This window comes from Mobula birostris, chromosome 1, assembly GCF_030028105.1.
Source record: "Mobula birostris isolate sMobBir1 chromosome 1, sMobBir1.hap1, whole genome shotgun sequence".
Taxonomy (NCBI): Eukaryota; Metazoa; Chordata; class Chondrichthyes; order Myliobatiformes; family Myliobatidae; genus Mobula; species Mobula birostris.
Genome location: NC_092370.1, coordinates 92,477,307 through 92,490,010, shown reverse-complemented (window position 1 = coordinate 92,490,010; position 12,704 = coordinate 92,477,307). Strand labels below are relative to the sequence as shown.

Here is a 12,704-nt window from a genome sequence, read left to right as displayed (position 1 = left end):
TGCCCCTGTACAGCAGTCAGCATAAAGACCCCATCCATCTCAGACATCCTTTTTCCCCCCTTTCTCATCAGGCAGAAAACACAAAACTCTGACAGCATGTACCACCAGGCCAAAGGATAGCTTCTACCCCGAGGTATTTCTTCTTCTAGGTACATGTGACAACAATAAACCAATTCCAATTCCAAATTTCTATGTCTGTTTTCTAAACAGAACAACTGCGTAGAACAACAAGCCCATCAGGCCTGCTCTACTTTAAATAAGATCAGGGCTGATCCCATCTTGGCTTCAAAGCCACTTTCCTGTTGTCATCCCATAATCGTCAAGTTAGAATTTAAATGTCAGATGTAATACTGAGTTGGCCACTTTAACTCATGTGTATTGGTCTTGTATAAAGCTAGATAACTTTTGATAGTGTTTTAAAAACATCTCTCCAAGAGTTTTGGATTTGGATCTACAACCTCACTTGCTTACGGCAATTTTTAGGATTATCCCATCGGAAGCAGGAAATATTCCTCTTTCCGCTCAACATATGATAGCCTTTTCGACCTTACTGGCTAGGAGAGCCATTTTATTGGAGTGGAAGGATTCTAATCCACCTACGGTCTTTTATTGGCTCTCCTCCATTATGTCCTGTTTAAGTTTAGAGAAAATAAGAAGTCAGACATTTGATACATCCTTTAAATTTGAACAAATATGGTGACCTTTTATCCAATATTTTCATCTAATTTGATTTATTACTTTTTCAAGTTGATTTTTTGAGGTTTTAGATTTGATCAGAAAGTTTTTCTCTCCTCTTTTTTTCGTTGTATCCTCAAAATGGACTGCCCAGTCCCTTTCTTTTATTTTGTTTGTTCTGTTTTTTTTTAATAGTGTAGTGGGTTTTTTCCCCCTCTCTATTTAAAACCCATTTTTTTTCCTTTCTCCTTTTAACTGGTAAGAGGAGAATTGTTTTTTTTATTATATATTTTACACTTGTTTAACAATAACTATGATTTTGACAGTGTCTATTTTAATTTTGGTTACTGATATATATATTTGAACAAATTCTCCTCTTGATTGTATTTGATTGTATCTATGCTTTTTTTAAATCAATAAAAAGATTAATAAAGAAAGAATTTAAATGTCAGCCTCAGCCTTGAACATATATAATGAATCCATCTCCACAGCTCATTGAAGTAGAAAATTCCAAAGACTTACAACACTTGGAGAGAAGAAATTCCTCATCAATTCTATTTGTAACAGGCAATCCCCATTCTCAAATCATACCTGCTAGTATACGGTAGCCCCATGAGGGAAATCAGTCTCTCGGCTTATACTCTTCAATTCCCTACATAAGCCAATTTCTTTCAATAAGAACACATCTGTTTTATCAGGCCTAATATCCTTTCAATTCAGAAAACAACCTCTGGTGAACTCCCACTGCACTGCTTCAATATGAGCCAATTTATCCTTAAATATAGGGACCAAAAGCAAATGCAGCAGTGCAGCTGTGGTCTCACCAGGATTCTTTTAATCCAGTTGCATTAAAATTTCCCAACTTGATATTTGGACAAACAGCCTGACAGTTCAGAAACAGATTTGGGGGGGGGGCGGGGTGAAGAAAATGATGGCATAGAGGTAGGTGATCTCATGACAAGGTACACATGGAAACCAGTATAAATGGATGAAGATGCTGAAGGCCAGAACATTTACTGAGACAAAGGAATGGGCTAAAGATGGATCCTTTGGTGACCATACAGGTATGTACCTGAAGACATGCCATTGCTGGTCATTTTCAGGCTATGATTACACAGGAGCAGAAGCAGACAACTATGTTGAAGGAGAATACAGTGACTAAGCAAGTCAAAGACTGCAGATAGTTTGAGAAGGATAAATCAACTTGGACTCAATTACAAAGGATATAATTAATGACATTAGGAAAAATTGATTTAGTATTTTACTGGTCTCAACTTCCGGTTTTGCTCCCTCATTGTTAGATATTCACAATGTGGAACATTGAGATTTTACGTTGAACAGCATACTGGGCGGTGACTCCTAACACTCCATCCAAGAAAATGTGAGGTATAAAGCTGAAGGTGTAACACTGTAGCTCTTGAAAGAATTAAATCCACTTTTTGCACATGCTCACCTGTATTGAGCCTCTCTAGCGCTGTTGTACTTGGCCCAGATCCGCAGCTGCGTCACATTTGCTAGAACAGTCATCAATCGATCTCGGTCTATTCCATTATTCGTGTTGAGGTCCACGAAGTTCTCAGGTAGCAAGCGAAGTGCGACTGATTGTTTGTTGTAAGGCTGGAGCAACAAGCCACCAGGCCCTGTGCTGAGAGCACGACCATTGCCCTGAGTAACCAGAATAGGCATTTGTCAGTTTTTAATGATTGACAGCGTTTTCAGTGTCCTTTATTCAGAATAAAGTCATGATTAAGTGAATCATCACGCAATATAAATAAAGACATTGGAATGAGTGGTACTACATTTGTGTTAGAAATGTTTTAAAATCTAATATAAAAGAAAAATCTGGCACTTAGCACACAAATTGCATAAAAATTGTGATTTTCCCTCTGTGTGCCTGATAAAGCAATGTACAGAATACCTCAACTAAGAGCAAATCAGTACATTTCATGACATAAATCAGTGATACTAAACCTGATTCTGATTCCTTTTGAGACCCTCCTGTGACTGTCGCTGGCCATGCATCACCTGGGAACACAGCTATTCACACAGATGCAGGTATTAATGACCTTGTCCTCTGTGTGAAGACATTACCTTAATCAGGATGCTGGGGTGGTTATTCCTCTCAATACAGTCATGAAGAGATGAATTCCCACCAACTCAATTTGTGTGAACAAGATCAAATGGGTTTTTCACCACTGTGAGTCTCTGAATACAGTCTGGCACTGTGATAAATAAAATCAGGAAGTTCCGGAAATACCCAAAAGGTCAGGCAGCTTCTGTGAAGGGAATGCTGCCAGCATGCTCTGTTTTTATTTCAAATTTCCACCATTTGCAGTCTTTCAAATATGAGCTCCAAGACTGAGCCTGTTTGAAGTCCCTGCCACAGTAGATTTGGTGCCTTTTGTCTGCTTAGTGCTGCTTCCAAGTGCTGTCCAAGAATTGTTCCATCTGTGGACTGCTGGTAAGTGGTAAATGCCAGGACGCTTCCTTATCTAGACTAGATCTGGTGTCTGGAGACTTCCAGATGTGGAGACAGTGCTGGGGAACCTGTCCAGCCCACTCCAAATTGCATACGGCTGGTCGGTCTATCATACCAGTCAGGCAGAACATCTCCAGGAAAAATAATAAGTCGTATTTTTATGGAAAGGTGGCATTCTGTGAGCACAGCTGCATCAGGTTGCTGCTTGAGTAGTCTGCGGGACAAAGCTCCCACTTTTGTCCCAGGTCACCAATGCTTACCTCAGAGTGACTGGATTCACATTTGCCCTGTCAGCATTCTGCACCGAGGTAAAGTCAATATAATGAAAATAATCTAATCCTGGCTCTTAAACCACAGACCAAACTGCTTACGTAGTTAATAACACTGTAGCTCTTGATGAGATTCTTCTCCTGTAATTACTCATGTAATCTAATCAAGCTCCATGTAATCTAATCAAGGTCTCAGTCGAATAAATCACAACAGGAAATAATATCAATGTTAGCAATTAATCCCAGAGGTTAGATTATAGATCTGTAAGTGGCCACCATTTGTGATACTTGCTAATTTTAGTTTTCATTTAGTTTTGTAGCCTCAACCTGCTCCAAATATTTGATACTAAAGCGTTATTTACTAAAATGACTTTTGGCATCAACAGAAGGGTTTTTGATAAGATTCATCATAATGGAGTGTTCCAGGATTAAGCAGGTCTTTATTGTAAATCATTAGCTCTATGAATCATATGGGTTCATTTAAATCAATATAGTTTGGTACAGGTGGGCCCCGTTCTCCGAACGTTCGCTTTATGCTAGCTCGCTGTTACGAAAGACCAACATTAGTTACCTGTTTTCGCTAACTGAGGCAATGGAAACTGAGATAAGCATTCCTGAAGGTTTCCTGTGGTTTTTTGAATCCTATGAGTTTCTATGGTTCTACAAAGAAAATGTGAAAAGTGCACAGATTTCCAGCATCACAGTTTGGTAATTGTTTCTGACATCCTTACCTGAATAATGACACCAATGTTGGAGGTTAGCTGACTACTAACACCTTCCACTGGAAAATCATTCACCAGAGTAAAGTTCAAGTATCCTCCAAATGCAGTAAGCTGGAAAAGAGATGAATGATGTTCATTTATGAGGGCTTCTCCCATGCTTAGAAAATTCCCAGAAACATACCAATAATTAAAAAGATGTTGCCAGGATAAATTAGAAAACAGATTATTTGTGAACAAGAAACTGGCACCAGATTTTTAAGTGTTCTCTTTGCATTTATAAAGTTCTGATTTTTTTTATAAGACCTCACCAATGACCAGAAAATGCCATACGACATTTTCCCTTTCCCACCATCAAGTTTATCTTCAAGAGGCAGTGCTTAAAGAAGGCGGCATCTTTCACTAAGGAGCCACACCATCTGGGACATGTCCTCTTCTTGTTAATCAAATGAGGGAGGAGGTACAAGAACCTGAAGACCCACTTTAAACAAACCTGAAATAGCCTCTTCCCTTCCACATTCAGGTGTCTGTACAACCCTTGAAATATCGTTATCCTTTTTCATAATTATTTTTAATATAATAGTAATGTTATGTCTTTGCACTGCACTGCTGCCACAAAACAACAATGATCTAGTGAAATGGTGGAAGAAGCTTGATAGTTACAATGGTTATCTTCTGAACTATGATTCCAAATAAACTGCTTCAAAATATTAATGTTAGTTATATTGAAATATATTCATTCACTTTGTCTTCTCAGTCAATCTTTCTTCTTCATCCTGTTGCATCATTAATTGGAGTACAATTAAATTTCAATCAACATTCTTCACCTCCTACCACATTGGCTTAAAAGTTGCTGCCATAAGGGTGTAAGAAATACAGGGGGGTAGTTCCTCTGATTCCGTGTTCATCCAATAAGCATGGCTGATCTTCTACCTCAGCATAATTTTCCTTGGCAATCCAATACCTCTTGCTTTCTGTAACATTCAAAAATCTACTACAGTCTGCATTGAATATGGTCAGTGGCTATGAGCAGGGAATTGTACGATCCACTATCCTCTGGATGAACAACTTCCCTCGCCCATTCTCCCAAATGGTTAACCATTTGAGATTGTGATCCCCGCTTCTGCCAGGTGAAATATTATCCCTGCACCCTCCCTGTGAAACCCCATAGGAATTTTGTAGATTTGACTGAGGCCACCTCTGATTCTTCTGAAGTCCAGGGAGTTTTCATCCCACTCTGCATAATCTTTCCACATAAGCAAACCGGCATCCAAGGAGCTGACCTGTGAATTCTGATTGCACGCTCTATATTGGAATGTCTGTGCGCAGCATTCCAGATAGTTTCACCAGAACCCTTTACAAATTCAGTGACACTTTCCTGCTATTCTTCAATCTAGCAATGAAGCCCAACATATACAGTCATTGAGTTATAGGGTAATACAGCATGGCAACAGGCCCCTTGGTCCTACTTATCCATGCTGACCAGGAACCTCTCCTAAGCAAGTCCAACTTGCCTGCATTTGGCCCATATCTCTCCGAACCATTCATATCCATTCATCTTCTAAAGGTTGTTATCATACCATTATTGTACATTTCATTTGCCTTTCCAATTGCTTTTAAGAATCAATACATTTAATATTCACATACAAGGATACCCATGACTAACACTTTTCATCCTCTCAACATTTAACAAATACTCTGATTTTCTATTTCTTTTACACATTTTTCTTTATTATTTGATATATATGCAAGTGAAGTGAATTTTTGTCTGAACTACAGTGGCTAATAATGCCTTTTCTACTGAATTTCATGCATAAATGGCATCATCTCTTGTCCAAAAATGTCCCTAAAATTGTCAAGCAATTTATTTTTCATTTTGTTAATAAGATTTTGTTGATCTTTTTTTCACAACTTCTTAGGTGTATAATCTCTGAATATCCAATTTCGAACTGGAGGGTTAGAAACAGAACCATCCCATTACCTTATTACCCATGTAGGATTCTGGAGCTGTCCAGTGGTACAGAATTGGCTGGAGGTTTCTTGTTTCAGTATTGTTGATGAGAAGTTGCAGGCGGCCTATGTCATGAAGTTTACTCTCTTGCCATCCAGTAACATCCATGATCTTTGAAATAACAGTATTCTATTAATTTTAGATATCTACATGGTATTTCTTTAATCAGTAGCATTCATCAATGGGTCAACAATTCCAGTGCATATAAAAGGCATAGCAAATGATAATCATTAATGAATTAGAAGGATGGTCTTTATTTGCAGAAAATTAGTAAATAAATACCTTACTAATTTGTTACTCATTAGAATGAATCAACTTCTATGTGCTTGAAAGGACAAGTGCTTAAAATATTAGCAGCTTGATTCATACAGCTTTTTTGTACTGATTTGAAGCTGGAATTAAATCAATTTATTTTTACATGCTGCGCCAATTTTTAAACTACCTATTGGAGCAGAAATTATAATTAATGGTTCTCTGTGCTCTGCTTCTTGGGATGGTTGATTATATAAAAAAAAACATTTGTCTGCCAGGACACATATTTTCATCAACTTTGAAAAGAATTTTTGAGTATAGAAAGGCAATTCTCCAGAAAACAAGGTGAATTTAGAGAAGTTGGTTGTAGTCAGTGGACCAATGTGGGAGAAACTGGTTGGAAGACACTTGTTGCAAAATACAAACAGAGCCTTGTGGAATGTTGGGCTGAATTGCTGGAAACAGGCAAGGAAATTCTGCAGGCCCAAGGCAAGCAAGTGTTCTCAATAAAGACCCTCATAAAATCTGGAAACTTCTGCTGCTGTATTCACATTTTCAGGGATCATCTCTGCACTCATGATCACCATCTCCCTACCCACTGTACCCCATCAAATAAACTCTGCTCCTATCGACTGCTTAATTCCTTAATCTTTTTTCTCCTCACATCTGATATCCAGTGAGCTGCAGTGGATGTCTGCTTGATGCATTCAGTTCACTCTAGCACGAATTCTGCTGACAGTACATTCCACCTTCAAACAGCGGTCTATTTTCTCAGGCAATAACTGCACCAAAAGCTCAATATTAGATCATGACTAACTGCCTTGAAATTGAGAAATCAATATGGAAGGGGGTCAAAGATCAGAGAACTAAACACCACAAAGCATGCAAGATCTAAATCAGTTATCTTCTTTGGATGTTACCAAAGAGAAATTTAAATATCAGCAGATTAGCAACATAGCAAACAGTAATAGGAGCAGGCCAGATGCTCCCTCAGCCTGTTTCCCCATTCAAAAGAATCATGACAGATCTAATCTTGGCTTTAACACTAATACTCTGCTCTCTCTACCTATAACCCTTTACCCTCTTGACTTTCAGAGTAATGGTAGGTGGCTAAGGAGTGTTCTTGTACAGAGAGACTCAGGAGTACAAGTATATAGTTTCTTAAAAGTGGTAATCACAGGTAGACAGAGTGATGCAGACCACATTTGGTATACTAGCCATCATCAACCAAGACATTTGAGTATAGGACTTAGGATGTTACGTTGCAAATATTGCCACCAGGGAGGAGATACAGGAGCATGAAGATGCACTCTCAATATTTTAGGAACAGCTTCTTCCCCTCTGCCATCAGATTTCCGAACAGCCCATGAACACATGAACACTACCCCACAATTACTCTCTAAACTTTTTACTTATTTTTAAAATTGTAACGTATGGTATTTTTTTCCATCTTGTAATATACTTCTGTCACATAGACAACAATATTTTTGAAATAAGCCCGTGATAGTAAACCTGATTTTGATTCTGAAAGTAATGCATTTTCTAGTGAACGCAGTAAGTTTCAAGGGAAATAGAACCACGTGTTCTATCACTACCTCAGTATGGCAACATTACGGTTACTTTGCACTATAATATACCTTTTTTGTTCCAATATTGTACTTTCTTGTAGAATTCATGTTTTTCTTGTCAATGTTTTGTCTCTGACACTGTGCCTGTAATGCTGAAGCAAGCTTTTCATTGTAATTGTACATACATGTACTCGTGCAGATGACAATAAACTCCACTTCGACAAATGGACAAGACTTTGGTGAAACCATACCTGGAATACTGAGTGCAGTTACCCTGTTATGGGAAAGACATCATTAAGTTGGAAAGAGTACAAAGAAGGTTCACTGGAGCATTGTCAGGATTTGAGGGCCGGAGTAACATAGGGAAAGGTTGTGCAGGCTACGGCTACACTCCTTGGAATGTAGGAGATCAATGGGTGACTTTATAGAGTGTATAAAATCATGAGGGGTGTGGTTGGGGTGAATCCACTCAGTATTTTTCCCAGGGAAAGAGAATTAAAATCTAGAACTCATTGGTTTAAGGTACAAGGGGAAAGATTTTAAAAGGACCTGGTGGGCAACTTGTTCATGCAGAAGGTGTTGGATATATGGGATGAGATGTCACTGGAAATGATTGAAGCAAGTACAACAACAATATTTAAAAGACAATTGAAAGGTACTTGGATAGGAAGGGTTTAGAGCAAAGGTTCCCAACCTGGGGTCCCTTTTAAATCTTTCCCCTTGCACCTTAAGCTTATGTGTTCTTAATTTTAATTCTCTTTCCCTAGGAAAAATACTGAGTGGTATTGGTCCATGGCATAAAAAAGTTGGTAATCTCTGGTTTAAAGGAATATGGACCAAATGTGGGCAAATGGGAATAGCTCAGATTAACATCTTGGTCAACAGGACAAGTTGTGCTAAAGGGTCTGCTTCCATTCTACATCTCTGTTGTACTTAAAATTCTACTAATCTCCATTTTAATTCAATCACTCTGCCTCAACAGCCCTCTGATGAATTCCAAAAAGTTAGTGCCCTCCAGAAGAAATTCATACCTATCTCCATCTTGAGCAAGTGTCTTTGTTTACAGAAACAATGCCCCCCCCCCCCCCCGATGCACCCACCAAGGAGGCAGTCTCACGGCTTGCATCTTCTCACTCAGGACACAACAAAAACATCCCATCTAACCAGATGCTGTGCCGAGGTTTCAGGAATGTTATCCACATGTACGGCTGGATTTGGAGGGGCGCAGATTGCGAATATGGGCTGTTTGAAGGCTCAGGAGTGCGGAGGCCTGTGGCTTGAGCAGAGTGCCCGAAGTGCAGGTCTGGCATGCAGCTGTAGCTGGCCTTTGGGAACCTTCACCCAGTGTGCAGCTGGAGCATCAGCAGCCATTCTCATCGCCGTCTTTGATATCACTGAAACAGTTGGAAGCTATTATGGGAGCCCCTTCTCAAATTCAGCTGCCTAAATTAATAAAGAGAAGTATAGACAAAGTGCATGGAGAGGAGGAAGACTGGTTTCCATGATGCGCTGAGCTATATCCACAACTTCCTGTATCTTTTTACAGTCGTGGTAGATCAGCTGTCATCCCAAGCTCTGATGCACCCAGGTAGGAGATTTTCTATGGCACATTGATAAAAATCGGTAAGAGTCAAATGGGACACAATTCTTCAGACTCCTGAGGAAGTAGAGGCACTGGTGAACTTTCTTGACTGTGGCATCAACATGGTTAAATTAGGACAGATTAATGTAGACAGTAATGTCCACTCTTAGGAACTTTGAGTTCTCAATCCTCTCGAACTCAGCACCATTGATATAAACAGGAACATTTGCACTTCCCCCTTCCTGAAGTCAATATTTTGCTTTTTGTTTTGACCTTGAGGGGAAGGTTGTTATCATGACTCCATCTCCTTGCCATACTTTGACTCAGCGATATTTCAGATATGGCCCCTATGGAATATCATCTGAAAACATCTAGATGGAGTTAGACCAGTCATGAGTGTATAGAGAGCACAGCAACTTTGGATGCAACTTTGTCAAACACCAATGTTGAAAATAACCCTGAGGAGTGTTTCTGCTTATCCTTACTGATTGCAGTCAGAAAGTCAAGGACCCAATTGAAAAGGGAGAAGTCTAGGAATCTGAGATAAGATTGCTTGGAATTATAGTATTGAAGGGTAAACTGTAGTAAATAGTCTAATGTAGGTTTCTTTACTATCCATAGGTGCCAAAGTTGAGTGGGTCAGGGAGATGGCATCTCCCTGTTCTGACAATGTGAACTTGCCTGGGAGGCTGGAGTCAATGCATGTCATGATCAGCCTCTTGAAGCACTTCATGATGGGGAATGTCAGCACCCCCAGATGGTAGTCATTAAGGCATATTACCTTCCTATTCATAGGTACCAAAAAGATAATGGTCTTCTTAAATAAGGTGGAACCCTCAGAATAAGGTAGGGAAAGCTTAGACATGTCCATAAATACCATCTACTGATCTGCACAGGATTTTGGGACATGGCCAGGGACCCATCCAGACCAATTCCTTACTGCAAATGCACTCTCCAGAACACTAATCTTATGTCCACAGAAAGACTATGGATTCTTGTCTTGTCTTGTCCATACTGCACCAACGGCCACTGCTGGGCTATAAATGTGCAGGAGCAATGTGTGGTTAATTGCCTTGCTCAAGGACACAACACGCTGCCTCGGCTGAGGCTTGAACTCGTGACTTTCAGATCACTAGTCCAACACAACCACTTGGAGGTGCATTGGATGAGTTGTGACAAGCCAATCTCCATCTGTTCAAAACGTGCATCAAATGTGTTGCGCTGTTGTTGGCAATTCTGCCCAACTTTGTCTTGTAGTCTGCTAGGTATGTTTAGTTTAATAGAGGTCACATCTCAATTTCGTGTAAAGGTTAGTTAACTGATTTGAATGCTGCAGTCTAGACTTCTGTAGGGAATGGATGTCCCAGTTCATCTAAAGTTTGGAAACACTCAGACTGTCATCCTTGATATACAGTCCTCAAGACACTTGTTGATAGTATATACACTGGCAACCGAGTCTTTGAACATTGATGACTACTAATTGATGCAGTTTCACAGAAGCTCATCTGTTTCCTCAGACTTGAACTGAATAATTTATTGTACTGGATCCTCACATTTCATCTTCTACTTTTTATGCGGGGAGAAGGAGCACTGCCTGGAAGTCTTCGTGCAGCAGATGGCTCAGTGGGCATTGCCGATAGTTGTATAACAATTGTCAAGGATATTTAGAGTCCTGGTCGGACAACAGACATGCTGATAGAACTTTGGTAAAACACTCCTGACGTTGTCCTGGTTAAAGTCACCAGCAATGACGAAGAAGGTGTTGTGCTTCAAGGCTGTTGACTAGAGTATAGTTCGTTGAGTGCCAGCATCACACTTTCATGGAGCTGGATGTAGAGTGCCATCAGGAAGTGAATTTCATGGCAGGTAATATGACTGCTAGATATTCCAAACTCTGTGAGCAAGAACTCATCAGGACCATCACATCCATGCACCGGGAGGTGTTGATTAGGAAACAGAACTCTTCGCCTCTAACTTTGCCTGAGGATGCCATACAACCCATCTGATGAATTGAGAAGCTCTCAGGTTGTATGTCACCCAACATGGAGCAGGAGCATTTGGGAAGCTCACAGACCATAAGACTACAAGATATTGGAGCAGAACTGGGCCATTTAGTTCATCGAGTCTGCTCTGCCATTTCATTAAGGCTGATCTAATTTTCTTCTCAGCCCCATCTCCTTCCTGTATCCCTACATGCCCTGACCAATTAAGCTATCAAACTCTGCCTTAAATATACATAAAGCTTTGGCCTCCTTCAGTTGCCTGTGGCAATGAATTCCACACGTTCACCACTTTCTGGCTAAAGAAATTCCTCATCTCCATTCTAAAAGGATGCCCCTCCATTCTGAGGCTGGGCCCTCTAGTCATAGACTCCCCACCAGAGGAAGCATGTATTGGGAGTGCAGAGACCAGCGTAAACAGCAGTAGATCCTACCACCTCACAAGTGACTCATCCCGTTGGCTCCTCGCTGTTCACACTTCCATCAACTCACAAAACCTGAGTGGAAGCTATGTGTCCCCACTCCTAGCAATCATCAAGACTAAAAACCTAATAAAGAACAAAGGATGAACTAAAAGTAGGAGGGAGTTCTGCTGCCTAGACTTGGACTTTCCATTCAGGAAATGACTCCAAAGAAATCTGGCTGTAAAAGATTCATCTATGACTTCTCCTTGACTGATATACAGTACCTTGCTAGCAGGAGACAACTATGGCATCAGCAAGAGCACAGCAAACAAACCAGTACGGTTTAAGCTTCAATCAGTTAACAAATTTTTTTGTAATATTTGAAGCATTTTAAAGTATGTAGATTAGAGATTAGGCAGTTCTCATGGCTGAAGGCAGAAAACTGTGAACAAACCTTTTAGAATATAATACATTATAAAATTATATCTGAGTGCAGAGATATTGTGCAGTAGTGATTAGGACATTAATCAAAGTTGCCCGCCACCCCCCCACATTTAAACAAGGTGTGAGATTTTGATGCAAACAACAGGAATTCTGCAGATGCTGGAAATTCAAGCAACACACATCAAAGTTGCTAGTGAACGCAGCAGGCCAGGCAGCATCTGTAGGAAGAGGAGCAGTCGACGTTTCAGGCCGAGACCCTTCGTCAGGACTAATTGAAGGAAGAGTGAGTGAGGGATTTGAA

At 40.1% G+C, this 12,704-nt stretch overlaps 1 protein-coding gene across 3 annotated transcripts in view; it reads right to left on the bottom strand.

The window, feature by feature from the left end:
- The window catches only part of lama1 (laminin, alpha 1), a 346,500-nt gene that overhangs the window by 207,162 nt on the left and 126,634 nt on the right, over positions 1-12,704 (bottom strand). For all 3 annotated transcript variants that reach the window (XM_072259264.1, XM_072259251.1, XM_072259258.1), the window contains exons 12-14: positions 6,124-6,264; positions 4,155-4,256; positions 2,129-2,340 (exon numbers count right to left, since the gene is read on the bottom strand). In XM_072259264.1, the coding sequence (XP_072115365.1) occupies positions 2,129-2,340; positions 4,155-4,256; positions 6,124-6,264 (455 nt within the window). The remainder of the gene's footprint in view (positions 1-2,128; positions 2,341-4,154; positions 4,257-6,123; positions 6,265-12,704) is intronic.